Consider the following 20,697-nt stretch of genomic DNA (forward strand, 5'->3'; position numbering starts at 1 on the left):
AACAAGCAGACGCAGCAAATTCTTCGGACTTCGATCCATCTGTATATACCGGCAAGAATTCTGGGTATTCGGCGGGGTGCACTGCAAAGAGTTGCCGATATATACATGGCAATGTGTGAACTTTCAGCCAGCTCCTAAGACTTAAATCACAAAACGGAAATTGCATATTCCAGGGAGGAACTGATTGCTTGGCTGACATGGATATATTATCCAATGTAAAGTTAATATCACGAACCAGCTCTTGAATCCTGATACCAAAGGGTCGACTGGCAGTTTTACTCATATTATATATATTTTACCACCGTGGCATGTAAACAGATGTCCACGTAGGATGGTCAGGCAGGGATTTTATTTTTATGGCATATTATAACGACAATTGCTGACGTCGAAGCATCAGTGGTGTTTCATTGGCTTCAACATATAAACTTTGTACAGGCGAAGTACGAAATGCCCCTGTGGCAATCTGTATGGCTCTATGGTGTATTGGATCGAGCCATCGGAGTGCAGAAGTTCTAGCTGAAGAATAGGCTTGGAAACCATAATCAAGTTTTGAGCGGACAAGTGCTCGATACAGATGTAATAATGTGCTTCTGTCTGCTCCCCAATAGTTGGAGGAGATAGCATTGAGCATGTTCAAACATTTCGTACATTTTGCTCTGAGCTGACGGATATGGTGGAGGAACGTTAGCTTTTGATGAAAGATGAGTCCCAAAAATTTTGTTTCTGCTACCACAGGAACCGGATTCTGTCCAAGTTTCAGTTCCGGGTCAGGATGTAGATTCCGTTTGCGGCAGAAATGCACACAAATGGTCTTTTGAGCAGCAAATCTAAACCCATTGGCTAATGTCCAGGAAATAAGCTGGTTGATTGCTTGTTGCAATTATCGTTCAATTACTCTCATGCTGCAGGAGTGACAAAAAATACTAAAATCATCTACATACAAAGCACTATTTACTGAAGGAGGAAGCTGTTTTGTAATGGAATTAATTTTGACTGCAAACAGCGTAACACTGAGGACAGAGCCTTGGGGGACTCCTTTCTCTTGACAAAAAAGGCAGGACACACTGGATCTAACACGAACATGGAAGAGTCGTTTTGATAAAAAATTCTTAACAAAAATAGGAAGGTGACCTCTAAGACCAAATAAATGAAGGTCTTTTAAAACCCCACAGAGCTGAGGGAATCAGTGTAAATAACAGATTTTAAGCAACAGTAAGAATAGAGTTTTCTAAAGCTAGTTTGATTGCATATAATTCAGCTGAGAAGATACTGAATTCAAAGAGAAGGGTTGCTGAAATAATGATATTTGAGAACACTTTTGCTGCTCCAACATTTGAATTTGATTTAGAGCCATCCGTACAAATTGGGGAAAAATCAATATATCTTTGGATGTGAACTGCATGAAGCTGTTTGACATTTGATGCTTGCAAAATATTCTTTCTCCATTGACAGAGATAAGTGTCACAGGTCCGAAGAGTAGGAGGAGCCCGTGGTAGTTAAGTATAAGTCGCTACCTGTTGTACGGAATGGATGAAAACATTCCAAACTTGCACCAGTTCAAGAAGGCAAAGACCAGCTGGTTTTACTATGCTAAGTTTGTTTCTGTATAAGTTTTCTAATGGTGGATTGAAAAGGTATGACTGAACGGGATGAGGCACAACTTTGTATCTTGACAGCATACTTCAGTAACAGTTTTCTCCAGCGTAAAGTTAGTGGGGACTCATGAGCATCAACGTAGAGATCATGTGCTGGCAATGTTCTGAATGCACCAGTTGCAATTCTCAAAGCACAGTGTTGAAAAGGATCAAGCCAGCATAATGCACTCTTTCTGGCACCATAATCGAGGCGGGATCTGATCAATGCCCTATATAACCGAAGCAGGAAGATACGATCTGCACGCCACGTTTGGGCGGATAAAACTCTGAGTATGTTTAACTTTTTGGACAGGAAGTCCGTACATTTTTATTTTATTAAGTGATATCTGAAGCTGTCTTTCAATAGAGCTCATGTTTTGAGAATGGCAGGAGATGGAAAGGTCATCTGTATAAAGGTATAAAGGTAATACATCTGTATAAAGGTATAAAGGTAATACATGAGTGGTATTAGAACCTATAGTACTTAGCACTGTGCTTGGGTTGGAGGTTGAGAAGATGAAAGAAGATATTTCTTGACATTAGACTTGAACTTCTGTAGACTGTAATTTTCAGGAAATACGTATGAAGGAAGGTTGTTCCAGAAAACAGCAATTGAATGAATAAACAAGGAAGATAAAAAGTTGGTTCTGTGAGTTTGAAGTTGGACAGTAAATGGATGTTGGCTGGTGGCGGCACATGTTCGGACTGTTTTGAAAGAGAGAGCAGGAATTATAGAAGCCAATTCAGAAGAACAGTGCCCATGGAAGTATCTGTAGAAAAGGCATGCAGCAGAAACAGTACGTCTATGAGATAGCGCGTGGAGAGACTCTGTTAGAGAGGAGTCATTAATTAGTCTAACTGCCCTCTTCTGAATGGAATCTAGAAGCCTGAGAGAGGTTTTGGGGGCCACTGCCCCAGATGTGGTAACAATATTCCATTGTAGGGTGGATTTCCAATTTGTACAGAGTGAACAGCTGTTTCGAAGAAAAGTAACACAGAGAACAAAAGAGAAAACCCAGTTTTTTAGATGCAGAGGAAGCAATATTTGTAATGTGCTTCCTCTGCATCTAAAAAACTGGAAGTTGGGGTAATCCCTAAAAGAGATATATCATTTTGTCTAGAAACTGGAGTGTCACCAAAGATAAGCATAGAAGCAGAAGAATCCTTTTTGTGAAATATAAGACAAGACTGAGTCTTAGAAGGATTGAAATCAACTAAGTTGTCTTTGCCCCACTGGAGAATTACTTGCAGATCGGCATTTAAGGAATTGGTAGTGGATATTCGAGAAGTTGAAGCTTATTGAGCAGGGCAATGTTTCTCAAAATGGAAAGTGGAATGCAATGTGCTATCATCGGAAAAACTAAGGATAGGATTTCCAGTCAATGGAAGAAGGTCATTAATATACACGAGGAAAAGAGTGGTGGAAAGAACTGAACCTTGTGGGACAGCAGCATTAGTGGAGAAGTTAGAAGACAGAGAGCCATCTGCCATCACCGTCAGTGAGAGATCAGAGAAAAAACTGGATAACCAAATACAAAAAAGTTAGCAAACCATAAGATGAAATCTTGTTTACGAGACCTTTGTGCAAAACACGATCAAAAGCCTTTGAGATGTCAAGAGCAATTGCTTGTGTTTCCCCGAACTTTTCCATTATATTTGTCCATAAATGGGTAACATAAGCCAGAATATTATCAGTGGATTGACACTGATGGAATCCATACTGGTGATCATTGATCAGACAGAAGGTTTCTAGGTAGTTTAAGAGTTGGCAGTTAATTGATTTCTCCATTATTTTAGAAAGAGTAGAAGTAATTGCAATGGGACGATAATTGGATGGGAGGGATTTGTCACACTTTTTAGGAACTACCTGGATATGAGCAAATTTCCAAGCAGAAGGAAAAACACCTTTGGAATAAGAAAGTGAAAAAAAGGCGGCAAAGAACAGGAGTAAGTTCAGGAGCACAGGTTTTCAGAACAAGTGGAGAAATACCATCAGGACCTGGAGCTTTCTTAGCATCAAGATTCGTCAAAATCCTTCTGACATTTAATGGAAGACCACAGGAGGCATTGAATGGAGCGTGTTGAGAATTGTGGTAGGTGTTTTACCAAGATCATTAATATATGAGTTGGAAGAAAAATGCGATGCTAGCAGGTCAGCTTTATCCTTGGCTGAAGTGACAACAGAACCAACCGGTTTTGACAGAAGTGGGAGCAGAGATGGACAAAAGTTGCGGCCAATAGCTTTGGCAAGAGACCAGAATGCTCAGCTACCATTAGAGCAAGAAGCAAGTTTTCTACTCTTAGCCTGTTTAAAATCTAGTTTGGCCTGATTAATAACTGCTTTACAATTGTTGCGAGCTTTGGTGTAGACAGAAAATGAAAGTGTAGGTTTGGAAACAAGCCAATCATGATATGTAACGTTCTTCTCTTGAACAGCCTTAGCACATTTATTGGAAAACCAAGGGTTAGATAAATGACGGAATTTTAAATTGGAGTGTGGAATAAAGGATTCCATTCTTTTTTTTTCTCTTGTTAGTTGTTGGCCATAATGCACCTCCCAAAGTTTTTGCATTTTACTGTGATCTGAGCCCAAGGTGGGAAACGATCCCGCGATCTTTGGGTTGCCAGGCATGCACTTTACCTTCCTGGCTAGCCTGGTCAGCCATTCCATTCTTACAAGAATAATTTCACTGACAAGCAAACGTTGACATCAGAAGTTTTGAAACAGTAATCCGACCAAGGAAAAGAAGAAAAGAAATCTCGCAGGTCATCCAATTTTGCATTCTTGTAATGTGAAACAATACGAGGTTGGGAATAGCCATGAGATAAAGGCTCCATTGGAGAAGAGACAATCACCAAGTTGTGTTCTGAGGTGCCCAAAGGACCACACACTTCGACCGTGTACTTAGAAGGGTTGTTTCTGAGAAAAAAATTAAGTCTGTTGGCTGCATGGTTAGGATTGTCCGGTATTCTTGTAGGTAAATGAACAATCTGTGCAAAGTCAGTAGTAATTGCAAAAGCCTCAGCATCCTGACCAGATGGGTCCACAGAGAACTTAAATCACTTCACAGGTTTAAAAGTTTTGCAGATAAACGGACAACGGTCTCGTGCTGTAGCTGATGAAATTCGTGTTGCAGCTTTTGAGGGTGAGTTTGATTTGGTTTGTATTCAGGAGCCATACTATACGGCCCAAGTGGGAGGACATGCATACAAGGTTATGGGATACCCGTCGTCATGCCGAGTTCTTGCTGCTACAGATGTTCCTCCAAAGTCAGCTATGGTGGTTTTGAATCGGGATATTGTATTGACGGCCATTACTAATGAATGTTCTGCAGATATAGTATGCACGATGGTGGCGCTGAGGGATCTTTCCTTTTGTTTGGTTTCTGCATATTGTTCTCCTTTGGCAGATTTTCTGGTTTGTTTGCATCATCTGGATAGGATTTGTTCGAGGTTTGTTGGGAGTGGACTGATACTGGCTGCGGATTTGAACGCTAAATCTCATTTTTGGCATAGTGGTGTTGTTGATTTTCGTGGATCTTTGTTGGAAGACTTGATTTTAACACACAATTTAAGTGTACAGAATTTACCAGATAAGCCTTTTACTTTTTTCTACTTGTCACGGCCAGTCAAATATTGACGTGACTGTTGTTTCTTTCGGGTACGCGGAGAGAATACTGAATTGGGATGTGCATTCTGATTTGTTGAGCAGTGATCATAGAGCTATTTCCTTCTGTGTTGCTCCTGATAATATGCGGAGGGATTTTGGAACTGGTACTTTGAGAAGATTTTCTATGGAAAGAGTTAAATGGGATAAATTTGGTAGTTATTTGAAATCATTGTACAATGATGAATTTGTATTATCCCTGAATAATTTGAATGCGGAAGAGTTGGTAGCTCACATTGAGTACCATTTGTTTCAAGCCACGTTGCATTGTGCTAAAAGAAAACAATCTAAAGTAGTCCCGGTACCATGGTGGTCAGTCGAGTTGTGTGGTCATGTGGAGTTGCTCACTGGTAATTATCGATCTTTAAGACGACATCGATAATTACCAGCAAGCAACTCCACATCCCATTTCCCACCTCCTTGACCAATTTCTGCCAAGCAGGAATGCTGGCAGAAATTGGTCAAGGAGGTGGGAAATTCGGACCCTTGGGGTCTGATTTACAGAAAATCACGGGATAGGTTGGTACGAGGTGAAATTTACAATACTGTGGTGACTGAAGGGGTGGAAACTGATGATTGGTTTAGTACTGTTCAACGGATAGTTGGGGAACTTTTTGCTGAGGATGTGTTGGAGTCGGATACAGTTGATCAGGCCAGAATACGTCTGAGTAATCTGGTGTATGATGGTTCATCGGAGATAAGTTTGTTTTCGTTGTTTGAGCTGGGGATAGCCACCGCGAGGTTGAACACTAAAAAATGTCCAGGGTTGGATCTGTTAGAAAATAAAATTGTGTTAAAGTTTTTTGAGGTCTGCCCAGATGTATTGCTCAAAATGTATAATAAATGTTTGTTGGAGCGAGTGTTCCCGAGATCGTGGAAAGTGGCTCTTCTCAAGATTCTACACAAGCCCAGTAAGCCTCGTGACGATCCTCGAGCTTATAGGCCAATTTCGCTTTTATCAAAGCTCGGTAAGCTGTTCGAGAGGTTATTGCTTCCTAGAATAGTTGACGTCCTGACTGTTGGTAATGCTATATCGAATTTTCAGTTTGGCTTCAAGAAGGGTCATTCGACCGAGGAGGCAATATTGACATTAATTAATCATGTGAAGTCCTCTTCCGAGAAATATGTTTTGGTTGTGTTTGTAGATTTTGAAGGTGCTTTTGACTCCATGTGGTGGGAGAGTGTTCTGAGTGTTTTGAGGAGGTCTGGCTGTGACCGGTATTTATATGGAGTAATACGTTCATATTTTAGAGATAGATTGGTAAAGGTATGTGCGAAGCACCTAATGTATAGCTATTATGTAGGCCGAGGATGTCCACAGGGATCAGTGCTGGGTCCAATTTTTTGGAATGATGTACTGGATCAGTGGTTGCAGAAGTCTCTAGCTATAAGTTGTTTCCGTGTGGCGTACGTGGATGATTTGATTGTGGGGGTCCTGGGTGGATCTAGAATTGTGTTGAAGCATAGAATACAGGAAGTTTTGGTGGACCTTGATGATTGGGCTGCCTTGAACAAGTTGAAAATTTCATCCACAAAAACTAAATTCATGGTATTTAAAAATCATTTTAATTATAACTGCCCACCTAGAGTAGTGTTAAACGGAAGGCAAATTCCTTTTGTGTCCAACATTAAGTACTTGGGGGTGATACTGGATGATAGGATGAGGTTCCATTTACATGTTGCACATTTGAATGACAAAATAAAGAAGTTTATTTACTCAGTTGTAAGAATTTCAAGAGTTTATATTACAAGACGATCTTTTTACCAATTATTGCTTATGCTGCCGGTGTATGGACTGCGGATGTGTTCAAGGCCAGAATCCAACGTAGGTTAATGTCGTTGCAACGTTCTATGATACTGACTTATTTGTATGCACCACGGACTGTGTCTACGGTGGCACTTCAGGTGATTGCTGGATTGTTACCTCTGGATTTATATGTGGTCTATAGAGGAATGATGTATGCGATGCGGAAAGGTATTCCTGCACAATATCTAGGGATGTCATTGAATCTTACAGCTACAGTTAAGGAGGAGAAACTTCGAATTTGGACTGGGTTGGTCAGAATATGAAGAGCACGGTGGAGTTCTTCAGAGGTGGGAGAGATAACCAGGAAGATCATTCCTGTGGCAGATTTTGCCATTACTAAACCGGTGTCGTCGTGGTTCTGTCCGTCTATGTATACCAGTTTTTTGCTAACAGGTCATGGATCAATCAGAGATAAACTGTATTCTCGAGGGTTGGAGCCGGATCCATGGTGTTTTTGTGGAGCGGCAGAGACTTGGCAGCATATTTTGTTCTCTTGTCCTTATTATAATGCTGAACGGTGTCTTTTGGGAAAACAGATAGCTAATTTTAATGAAGATAACGTACATAGATTGGTGCAAGGAGTTAGCAACTTTCAGGCCTTACAAGGGTATGCAAATGCTGTGTTCCCTAAAAGATCTATCATACGAAACCTCACGGACATTGAATTGGCCGTCTACAACCAGAATCTTCATTGATTGCATCAGGACTTGGGAGCTTCAGACCTGGAAGCTTTTGGTCTGGTCTGGGGCTCCTGGGCATGGACCACTTAAGTGGTTTTTTTTTTTTTTTTTTTTTGTTCGGCTGTTGTTCAGTTCTTGGGTTGGGCGGCCCAAGGCTGGACAGCTGGAACTCAACAGTCTAGCACTCTCTCTACTGAGTGTTTAATTGCGCTCTGGCGCTTCAGCTTTTAAAGACAGAACCAGGTCCGGCTCCACGTGCCAGGGACGGGCATCAGATTGCAGTTGAAGAGTTCAGCTGCTTTCTGATGGCAAATGACCTGACATAAACAACATACTACACTCACAAACATCTCTCTTATATTTACTTTTATTCTTTCCTATTCAAAATTTCTTGTTTATACACTTAGCTTAGATTTTGAACTTAACTTAAAAATTTTATTTATTTATTTTTTACTTTACTTCTTTTCAAAAATATGTTTTGTCTTCTTATTTCTTAGCTATCTTTTTATTTATCAGGTCCACTTTACAGATTTTCTGTTTTAAATGATTTAGGTGGAGATGGGCATTTGCCTGGGAACCACCCTGAACCAGTATACACACACACACACACACACACACATGACCAGATGGGTCAGTGTGACTAGAAAACAGAAGCCAGCTGGAGTTGGGAGTTGTGAACATTAAAATTACCAAGGAAATTACCTCACTGTTAGGAAAGTTGGACTGGAGAAAGTCATGTTGCAAAGAGAGGAAGTCAAAGAGCTCCAAGTGATTAGTGGAGTTGGGAGAACGGTACAGATGAATTTGACAGAATAAGGTGTAGAGAGATTTTAAGCCAGCAAGATCGAAAAGAGGAGATTCCAAATTACCAAGTCTGTAACAGGGAAAATCGGAATGGACATATGCACAAGTACCACCTTTGAGGCAAAAGGAATCATACAGCGAATAATTTGGGCAACTGAGATGAGCAGTAGTTGAATCATCCGATAACTGAGATTCTGTCAGAAAAAGTACATGGGGTTTTGCAGACTGCAAGTGGAAATGGACATCGTTGAGATTAGAATTGAGACCACGTATATTTGTGAAATGAACTAGGAAGTGTTTGGGAGGTTTAGATCTTTTTGTAGATAAGCTTACTCTGTTAGTTTGACTATTCATGCTGAATTCAATAGCAAGAAAAAGTGGGGGGACATGCTGTATGAAGTAATGAAATTTTTGGATATGGCGTATACATGGTAAGAATATACCCAGATTCTTGACATAACGTGGCCTCGACAATGCTCCCCGCATACACACTACTCGGACTCCCTCCAGTCACTATCTGGCAGAGTAGAGGTAGTAAGATTATACTCTAGCTAATCCGGAAGCCTCCTAAAGAGATACCAATAGGTTCGGTCCGGTGTACTAACTAGCGGCAGGCCTGCGAATACCATTTTAGAGCTGTACCCTCGAAATGTAAGGAAGACTGGATCTCACTATGATGTTCATTATAACCTTAAAAGTCATCAGTCATACTGCATGATGAAAGAGGTGGGGAAGGGTTGACCAGAACTTAGCTCTGGAGACTAAACATGGGTTACACAACTTCAACCCTCCAATAAGCAAAGTGGTGGTATTTCACCGGTAGATGAGAGTCATCTACCACCTAGTATTGCCTGGTAACACAGAGGGGTGGCATTCCTCCATGTGGTGTGGGCACCACACCTCGAACCCTGCTTACTTTGGTTCACACCTGGGTGGTCACCAACAGTGTGAATGTGCATGGAGGTTATACCCAGGGTTACTAACAGTTCCACCATCGTGAAGGTGCAAGCAGAGGATTTGGCTATCAGAGACCATCCGGACTTCGCCGAAATTGGGTCCACTTGACTTGAATGTCACCTGAATATCAGTTCCATCAGCGTTTTAGACCTTCAGGTAGCAAGTACAGCTTGTCTGGCATATCTGAGAGAATATCTGTGACAACCTGAAGGACCATAGGAAATACAGGAAGGTTGCCCCGCAGTCCAAGAAAGTAAAGATCACTAAGTATACTATGCCACCAGATGGTATCAAAAGCATTCTCTATATCTATCGAAACCATTACTAGATGTTCATGTTTAACAAATGCATTAAGAATGGCAAATTCAGCCTTCACCACAAGATCCAAGCATGACCTATTTTGACAAAAGCCATATTGACTATAGCTGATTAGCTGTTCTGACTTAATGATCCAGATGAGTCTTCTGCAGATAATTTTCTCAAGGATTCTGTGAGGCAGCTTGAGAGATATATGGGGCTATAGCTATGGCAGTTGGATGGATCTTTTCCAGGCTTGAGGAATGCCAAAACTGTAGAATGATGCCAAGAAGCTCGAAAAACATTTTCTAAAAAATATACGATTGTAAAAGACCAGGAAAAGGTGCAAAGATTTGTCATCAAGTGGTTGTAGCATGACATAATAAATCCCACCTGGCCCAGCAGCAGCATTGTGGGCTGTTCTAATGGCATGCAAAAGTTCAGAATATTGCAGAGGTTTGTTATATGGGGGAAGGCTGGCAGTTTGAAAATTAATAGCAATGCTTGTTTTTAGTGTTTTTAATTCATTGGAATGATTTAGTATAGGCTGATGCTCGAGATTTCAGCAAAGCATTAGCTATATCTAAGGGATTAGACAGATCTTGCCCAATCCAGGAGAGGACTGGAGAAGGTATAGTAGGAAACTTACCAGACAGCTGTCAAATTTTTTTCCATATTATTTTGAGATCACTGTTTCTGTGAAAACTGGATGCAAAACGGGTCCAGGATTCTTTCTTGGCTTGCATTTGTATGAAACGTGCTTTTGCCCTTAATTTCTTATAATTAATGAGATTGGCTGTACTCGGGCATTGCCGAAATAAATTCCAGGCTTTATTTTTTGCTATCTTCGCTTTTGTGCATTCCTCATTCCACCAATAATTATAATGCTTTCGGCCTAGGGGATTTGATAGTGGTATTGTGTGTTTAGCCACATTTAGAAGATGCAGCGTGATGTAATCTGTCACATTATCAATATGCTGGCGGCGGATTTCTTCCTCACCAAGGGTGAGGAATGACTGAAATTTTGCCCAGTCTGCTGGGACAAATTTCCATTTTCTGCAGGGTTGAGTTGTGAAGGAGTCTATTCAGAAAGTTGCATACTATTGGGAAGTGGTCAATGCGCATGGGATCATTTATTACATGCCACTCTATGGTTAGGACCAGTACTGGTGAACAAATTGAGAGATCTATTGCTGAGGTGTGCTCTGTTGGGAGCTCTATGTGTGTCAGTGCACCAGTATTGAGTGTAGTGAGATATAGTGCCTCTAAAAAGCTTTCAATTAGATGACCCAGTCTATCTAATTTAGGAGAGCCTCATAAGAGGTGGTGCCCATTAAAGTCCCCTAATATACAGAGAGGTGGAAGTATCTGTATGAAGAGGTCTTCAAAACCTTTTAAAGAGCAATTACAGTTTGCCAGTAGGTAGATTGAGACAAGTGTTATTGCACTGTGGAGAGTTATACGGACAGCAACAGCTTCCATTTCAGTTTGAAGTGGGATATGTTTAGTTGAGATCTTTGAATTTACTAGGATTGCCACACCACCATCTCAGAGGCCAAGAGGTTGAAGTGTTAGTTAATTAGCAAAAATAGAAATATAGGAAAATGTAAAGAAAGGTGTATTTCCTTTCTGTGTTCTAACTTGTGGCTTTTCAAATATAGAACTGTTTTTAAAGTAAGACTGTTAAAAGAAATGCAGAAACTTAAAATATAATTTCAATCCCTTATCAAGTGCACTTTATAAATCACAAGAATATTGCTTGGCTTAGAAATACGCTTGGCATCTGGGGCCAGAATCAGTTATAAAAAGAAATAATATGAGTACAGATATGAAGTTAGGGTGAGTGTACGCACAATGGGTGGTTAAAAAGTTCTAACAACAGAAAAACCTTGGGAACAAAATTCTGATTTAAAGAAAAAAAAAACCTTTCAGGTTGGGGAGCAAACCCTGTTTCCACAGACTAACAGATTAGCTAGATCCACAAGAAGAGATAAGTGATTCTTGCAGTGCTTCTAATGGAAGCATTCAAAGATTTCAAACCATGCTGTGGGTCATCATGAAACAAGTAAATACATGGGCTGTGTTATGGTAACTAAGAATAAGAACTGGTGCATGTACACTAATACTAGAAGAATAGTAAAAAAATTTGATTATTTTGAAGTACTGATTAAGTTATCAAATGTGGATAGTGTGCAGGATGTCAGGAACATGGTGCCAACCAGACATAAGGAATGGAGGATCTGAATAAGGAAAATACATGTACAGAAAGAACTGGCAAGAAAGGAGGGGAGGGAATGAACTTAGTTAAAAAGTGTATTAAATCTAAGGCAGTGCATCCAGTTGACATGGGTGGCCTGTGCAATGCTGAATCAGTCTGGTGTGATATAAGCACTGGTAAAACAAAAATGAGAGTAGGAGTATGCTATAGACTTAATGACTGTGATGAGTATATCAAATAATTTATTCTACACAGAGAAATAAAGTTAGCTAATGAATTAATGTCTTATAATGGGGGATTTTAACTTTCCAGATACTGATTGGAGCTTGTGGGTCGTTCACTCACAACAACAGCAACACATTTGCAGATTTATTGGATTAATGTTTTCTACAGCAGCATGTTAGAGAAGTTGTTGTTGTTGTTGTTGTTATTTGGTTTTTAGGAGCATTAGCCTAAGGCCATATTGCTCTGGTGGGGTGGTCATTCCCTGACCTTTCCGCATCCTCCGTATTTGGTGGTGACCGGCTTGAACCCCGGTCTAATCAAGAAGCGTGTGCTACGCACTGCTGCTCCTTCCCACTTGGCTATGGAGGCGCCCATGTTAGAGAAGCAACAAAAGGAAGCAATACTCTTGATCTGATTATCAGCAGTGATTCTTCATGCATTACGAATCTAGTATAGTGGAACAAAAAATAATACACTTAAAAAAAAAAAGGAAGTATTATTTAAGATTCCAAATTAAAAAAGAAAAAATTGACTTAATCAGTGAATCTAATGAGAGATCTGCTGCGACAGATTTTCAGTGATTTTGTTGAAATTAGGTGTCAAAGCTGATAACTGACAGCAAATGTTTGCTGAAACATCAAGTTTATTTCTCATTTTTGATTTGTGCTACAAATTTGTCAAACCCACGTTCATGTAAATAAGTGGTCACAAATGGTAAAAGTTTACGAACTGCTTTGTCTGCTGTATTAGGGAAAGAGTCCAAAAAACTAGCCCAGAACAAAGATAGTAGAACACTAAAAAACTTTTCTTGAAGAGATGTGTCACAAGAGATATCAAAGTGATTGACGTCTAGTTTGCCTTCTTCTTCTTCTTTTGTGGATAGGACAGAAGAGTTTTGGTTTCTCAAGAATGGTTAGCTATCCACCTGTAATTTTCAATATCAGAATTGACAGGAAAATATTCTTCAAAAGAGATCAAAAGCAGTGTGTGGATGTTGGGTCAATTGTTATTGATTATTGCTTACTGTAAGTCCGACTCTGCAGAGATATTTTATCAACATGATGCAGACATGTAGTAAAAGTACTGAAGGAATCATATTGTCCTGATTCATCTCTTTTTCCAAAGAATAATTTTATCTTTGAATGCAGAGATTTTATCATTAGTCGTGTTTTTATGTTTAAGTGACAGATTCAGTGCATTCAGTTTGTCAAGATACTGTCAAGGTATGCAACCCCCCCTGTGTATTATAATCACTAGACAAAGCTGATGAATCTCTGCAGTTTATCTCTTTTTTTTTTATTTTTTTTTTTTTTTGTGGCTTCAGCTTTACAACCAATAAGAAACATCACAATTTCAGAGTGCAATTACAAGAATCTCATCAGCACTTGACCCTGATTCAGACAATGTGCTTTGGTGTAAAAAAGTAAGCAGTCAATAATTGCTGCCCATTTCATCACAAATCTGCTTTTGAAAGAACTACAAGATTTCTCATAATTGACAATTTCTATTAGTGTCTTAAAAATACCCTTTCAGTTTTGCAAGAATGTTTTTCACAGCTAAATTTTTCCTGTGGAATTCATAGTGAATACTTGAACAGGAAGGGTGTGCTACTTGATTATCATAAGAACACCTAAAATGGAACCCTGCATAGCTTTGACACTGTCAGTACAGACGTCAATACAGTTCTTCCAGTTGGGTTCATGAGCACAAAAAAAGATGTAAATTTTTTTCAAAAACATCAACTCCTGTTATAGTTGTTTCCATATCATCACAGATAAGAATGTCTTTGCACAACTCACCATAATACAGGTATCAAACATATACTAACACCACAGCCAACTTCCTGACATCAGTGATCTCATAGAGTCGCAAGGTAAAATAAATTGAAAATGAATAAGTTCATTCAGAAGATCAGCTAAGCAAAGTAAAATTCTTCTTTTTACAGTGTAATTGGAGAGCGGCACCTGTTTTATTTTTGCTGATTTATTGGATCTGAATATTGTTTCCACAGGTCAATAGCACATGGCATTATCAAATTTTCACCAATAGTGTGGGCCTCTCCTTGGCAAGAAATGCAGTAGCTCACTTTCAGTGAGGCTTCTAATAATTCTTTTTTAGGACTCACAAATATAGATTTCACCAACGATGTCCTTTTTATATAATACTTATTTTTCTCTTTAAAATAAGCAATGGACTTGCTGTTCAAGATTTCTTTCAAAATTTCTCATCAACAGAGAGGGTTTCATACAGTTATTGCTGAATTTCTGTTTACACAGAGGGATTTGATTCTGTTCATCACAACAATAATAGATGCCACATTTCAAATACTCATTTTGATAATGTCATTGTTTTTTTTTTTTGGTTATTATCTGGAACTGATTTGCTAGTAGACAGACTTAGTGAATGGTCATGATTACACTTGCCACTTGGTCTATCATATTGAGATGTTCTTTACTTGTCTTCACATCTTTTCTTAGGACTTTCTATTCTCTCTGTAGAATCTAACTTTCTCTTTGTTCCAGTTACTAAAAATTTATCCAAGATTGAATGGATACATTTTATAACAGGAAATAAAAATTAAATTGCAACAATTTAATAATTATAAAAATTATTAAATTGTGACATCACGAGGAAGCTTCATCACTGAATAAGAGCTACTCCATTTATGTGGCTGCGGCAGGTTTAGTAGATCGGCAACTTAAATCCCAAGCCCAGATAAATGGTGAGGGTTGACGTCAGGAAGGGCATCCGGTCGTAAAAACTATGCCAAAACCAATAGATGTGTTCCGGTTAAGAAGTTAATCCAACTAGAGGAGAAGAAGAGGATGTAAAGTGTGAATTGGGGACATTGAATGCCGACCGCATATAACGTGGGAAAAGGCGAAGACAAAGAAGAAGAAGCGAAATAAAAATTAAAAACAGTTATGCAGAAAAACTACCATATCATTCCAGCAAAAACTCACAATAGAAACTATTTCTGGGACATTTATCTACCATATATTTGTATTTCTAAGAGGGGAAAAACAGCTAAAAATTGGCTGTATATTCATGTCGATGTATTCAATATTCAGATTCCTAGTAATTTTTGTAAACAACATGATTCATTAGTGAATAGTTACTGTAAACACCCAGTTTCTCCCTTCAGATGGAGATGCAATAAAAGAGTATTTCAGGTGGAACACTAATTACAAACAGCTACCTCTAGAGGGGGATAAGACCAGTGGTGGGATTCAAATAATTTAACAACCGGTTCGCTGCCCTAATGACCGTTCTAAGTATAAAAAAACTATATACCGAAAGGTAGTTTATTATTTCATGCAGTGAATACTTAAATAAGAATAATAAAAGAGGTCCACAAAACTAGATTATGTTATAAGAAAGAGTTTTAAAATATTAATGAAAAAATATTAAATAATACCTGACAAAAAACAATAAAACTGTTATTTAAGATATTTCCATATTGTTTCTTGATTGGCGTCCTCGCTTGCAGTTTTCTTCGCTTTTATCCGAGCATCATTGGCTGAGTGATTTATCCTTAACCACTGTAGGAGTAGGATCCCATTCCTTTAGAGGTAGACCGATTAGACTAATAGTCATTGTGTTTGATATATTAGAAACAGTTAGGCGACTTCTCTTCTCTGAACATATTATGTTCATCTTTGATAAATGGCATTAATAAATGGCATTAATAAATAAATGAATTAATAAATGGCCCTGATCACAAGTGCCATTTTAACAACCGGTTCACCGAACTCAAAAAAAAATTAGGTATCGGTTCTGCCGAACCGGTGCAAACCGGCTGAATCCCACCACTGGATACGACTATCATTCATCGTGTGGTATATTAGTTACAAAGTAAATTTTTGTAAACAACAGTACATGACATCCTTTCATTGACTAGAAGTCACACTTAGGATAGCAAACACTGATAAGTGCTAATTAGGCAAAAATATACATGAAGTAAGAAGTGATTTATGGAGAAATTACATGACTTCACTTCTGCACTACGATAGGCCAGACTGTTTAGTTTTGATTTAGTTTTCTCAAAACACGATAAATTTTAGGGCATCAGAAATAAATACCAAGTGAAATTAGCAAAATTTATCAATTTGCTGATAAATATTTTACTAAAAACTAAGCATCATTTTGTGTGCAAAATGGCACATTACATCCCATAATGTGCCATTTTGTATGTAATGCTAGAGGTACCCCTCCCCTCCCCTCCCCAGGATATGCATACCTCTGGTTGAGAACCACAGCCTTAATGAAACTGTTCATCAAAATAGAGAAGAATAATGAACATGGCAAAATAAGAATGTTTTCCAAGAATCTGAGCATGAAATTTTATAATAAATAATGAATAAATCAGTTTCTTAGAAAGCATTTAAATGTTTCAACATTTCGTGCACCACCCTGTGCTTGGATTTTCTACCAATCATTAGAGTGGACTTCTCCGTACTTACCTTTTTACTAATTACAACTCTTGATCCCTGTGGAACATCTAGCACTAGCTCCTGGTTACGAATTTCTTCTGATGACAAATGTCTTTTCTGTTTTTCATTCTGAAGACTAAAAAACGATAGATTAATAAAAGTTGGACCTTTTCCCTTTAATATAGAGCAATATTAAAATGGCCAAGTTTGGTTAAGAAATCAAGCTACTACTTCTACCAAAAAAAGAAAAAAAAAAAAAAAAAAAAAAACCACTATCAACTGTAAAACCAGGATCCATGTAATCTCTCCTTAGATTTCCTTAAGCCATACACTTCTGTGATCCTGAGAGATAATTTATTTCAGAAGGCAACTAAAACAAAGCTTTTATTTTTTTATTTTATTTATTTATAAATAATTTATTAGCTAAAGCATATTTCTTGAGATCCAGTCTACTGAAACTCCCTTTCTTGTCTATAATTATGTCCTATTCCTTATCTATCCTATGTAGAATATTCTACTCAGTTCATATCTCCTGTTAGAAACTAATTTCTTGTCCTTGCAGACTCCATATTTGAAGGCTTTCCTAATATGTACAACTCCCTTGTGCTTCTTACATTGGTCTGGTCTCGCCATCATTCTTTGGACGCACAAGAGGTGTAGGTGCCTCCGTAGCCAGGTGGGAAGGAGCAGCAGTGCATAGCACACATGCTTCTTGATTAGACCGGGAAGGATGCGGAAAGGTCAGGGAATGACCACTGCATATCATGGAGAAATATGGCCTTAGTTGCTAATGTTCCTAAAAACCAAATAACAACAAGAGGTGTAATGTCTTTTCAGAGATGCAGCCTCCAGACCTGAACTCAATATTCCGAGTGAGTTTTAATACTGAACTTATATAATGTATTTATAACTCCTTCTTAAATGCAAATATCTGATAATTATGAATTATCAATTCATTGGTAATTCATAATTCAGTTATAATTATGAATTATAATTCATTGAAAGGACACTATGCCTTAATAGCTGCCGGTCTAAACTGCATGGAGAACTTCACATCTACATATATCAGCAACCTCAAGGTGTTTTCTCATCAGTGACCATGTCTAACTTCTCACCCTTTAAATCTACAGAGAGTAGGAGGGGGGTCAAAAATACTTACCATACATTACCCATTGGTTATCAGATTAAATACTTATATCTGGCATGTAATTGCCATTTCACTGAATATTCATTGAGCAAATTAATAAATTTTTATAATATTATTATTATTAGTAGTAGTAATAATAGTAGTAATACGATGCAAGGAAGCAAGCTTGTATATAGATTATACAGGGTGTTCGGGCTAGAGGTATTCAAAAATACACACATCTCAGAACCGATAGTGTATATTAAAATATTTTTTTTTGTTATTATACAGAGTAACTCACCAAGTTTTTATGAAGGTTCAATGTCGGCACCTTTTGTAGCTTGTCAGATGTAAAAATGATACTCGAGCTCTTGCCAAGTGTTTTTCAGCATCTGAGGAGTTATTAGAGCAATTGCTTCAATGATACTTTAAAATCGTCAAAATCCCGAACTTCCTCTGGTACATACAGTCTTTAATAAAGCCCCATGCAAAAAAGTCCAATGGAGTCATATCCGGAGATCTAGGCAGCCAGGCAGTTGGGCCTCCTCTTCCTATCCAACGTCCAAGAAAAGTGTTGTTCAAAAACATGGTAACATCTCGATGGAAGTATGGTGGAGCACCATCTTCCTGAAACCTGGGGGGAATCTGTGGAACAGCAAAGATATGCAGCATGCCAAGGTAATTGTGTCCCATCACTGTGGCCACTATGAAAAAAAAAAATGGACCGATGATGCCATTTTTGTGCACTCCTCAACCAGACAATGACTTTTGGTGTGTACCTTTCATTTTTGATCACTTGGTGAGGATTCTCCATACCCCAAATGCGGCAATTGTGTCTGTTAACTTTCCTGCAAATGTGAAAGGTTGATTCATCACTGAATAATAACAGATCAAGATAATTGGGATTGTCATCGATACGGCTGATCATCTCAGCAATGAAATCAGCTCTTAAGAGGTGATCATCTGGTTTAAGGTGTTGAAGAAGTTGAAGTTTGTACTCATGCAAATGGAGATGTTTGTGAAAAATGTCATGAACTGTTGAACGAGGAATTGCCAGTTCATTACTAGCCAGTCTAATTGACTTATGTGCCTGATCCACAGTCTCATCGGTCACACATTTTTTTGGGTGTTTCCCAGTTTGTGAAACCAAACTTCCTGTCTCTTTTAGTTTTATCCAACCGAAGAATGGATTTGGATGTTGGAGGATCTAGATTCTATTCTCTTCATGCCACCAAACACGGGTAACTGACTGAAATTCAGCTAATCAAAGCACGCACTGCACCTTCCAAAGTGGGGGGGTCCACATCTCGACTGAGGCAATATCTGTTCTTTTGCCATTTTTGCGCATGCGCAACTACTGGTGACACGCCTGCACTAGTGACCTTGACAGTGTGACGAAACAAATCTTGGAGAGGTTTCCTATTGACTGAGCTTTCATTTGAGAAAATATAATGAGTTGGTTTCACATTATAAGCCATTATTTTTGGATACCTCTAGCCCAGACACCCTGCAGACTGAGGCAATATCTGTTCTTTTGCCATTTTTGTGCATGCGCAACTACTGGTGACACGCCTGCACTAGTGACCTTGACAGTGTCACAAAACAAATCTTGGAGAGTTTATTATTGACTGAGCTTTCATTTGAGAAAATATAATGAGTTGGTCTCACATTATAAGCCATTATTTTTGGATACCTCTAGCCCAGACACCCTGCATACAGCATCAGCAAAAAATAAAAACAAAACACTTCATCTGCCCATTCCCTCTAATAACATGTCTAAATGTTATTTAAATTTATTCAAAGTAGCCAATATTCACTGACAGGACACTATGCCTTAATTGATAGAACAAACTACTGGATGGTAGTTTGTTCTATCAATTATCAACTACAGGATAGATCAATTCATGCATCTATCCTGTAGCCAACTTCTTTCAATTTAAATTTATGTCTCCTAGTGAGCTGTCTGAGAAAGTCAGAATACCATCATTATTAAGTTTACTCAATTTAAAGCCTTATTTGTTTGTTTGTTATTTGGTTTTTAGGAGCATTAGCAACTAAGGCGATATTGCTCTGGGAATATGCGGTGGTCATTCCTTGACCTTACCGCATCCTCTGTATTTGGTGATGATGGGCTCGAACCCCGGTCTAATCAAGAAGCGTGTGCTATGCACTGCTGCTCCTACCCACCTGGCTACGGAAGCACCCATTTAAAGCCTTAAAGACTTCAATTGAGTCTCTGAGAAAGTGCCTAGATTCCAAGAGATGCAATGTACAGGACGGAAGTCTTTTGTGGTAAGAGTGCCACTTTGTGTTCTTGACTAATCTGGTTGCTCTTCTGTGCATCCATCCCAAGAGATCTACAACTTTCTTAAAACAAGGGTTCCAGACCTGTAAGCAGTGCTCAAGATACCTTATACAATGAGATAATCACCTCTCTGTCAATGGTGGCAAAAGATCCTTGTGCATCATTGACCCCCTGGGCTGTTCTAAGAGTTCTGCACTACTCATAGAACTTAATGTTGTACTGTACAATTAAATTAAGTTTCTCTCATTCTCCACCTTGAGTGTAGTGGAGACTGAAAGAAACCTAGAATAACATATTTCCAAATTAAGATATTACCACAATGGTATGATATTCTGGATTACTGCAGCCCATAACACAGTACCTTTCATTTACCAATGCTAAACTTCAACTGCTACTCTTCAGCACATCTCCCTAATTTTTTTAGGTCTTGCTGCAGTAACATGCCTTGATTCCCGTCACTAACCACCCCGCCAACTTCATATCATCTGCAAACTTAGATAATAAGCTTGATATGCTTTCATCAATATCATTAATATATATTGTA

General features: G+C 38.7%; 1 protein-coding gene across 6 annotated transcripts in view; it reads right to left on the reverse strand.

Moving 5' to 3' along the window:
- Nucleotides 1-20,697, reverse strand: part of LOC150079291 (intermembrane lipid transfer protein VPS13D-like) — a 1,618,665-nt gene that overhangs the window by 194,865 nt on the left and 1,403,103 nt on the right. For all 6 annotated transcript variants that reach the window (XM_090383928.1, XM_090383929.1, XM_090383926.1 and 3 more), the window contains one exon: nt 16,753-16,858. In XM_090383928.1, the coding sequence (XP_090240054.1) occupies nt 16,753-16,858 (106 nt within the window). The remainder of the gene's footprint in view (nt 1-16,752; nt 16,859-20,697) is intronic.

The sequence above is a fragment of the Mastigoproctus giganteus genome, chromosome 10 (genome assembly GCF_048544385.1).
Source record: "Mastigoproctus giganteus isolate SK-2022 chromosome 10, ASM4854438v1, whole genome shotgun sequence".
Classification (NCBI taxonomy): Eukaryota; Metazoa; Arthropoda; class Arachnida; order Uropygi; family Thelyphonidae; genus Mastigoproctus; species Mastigoproctus giganteus.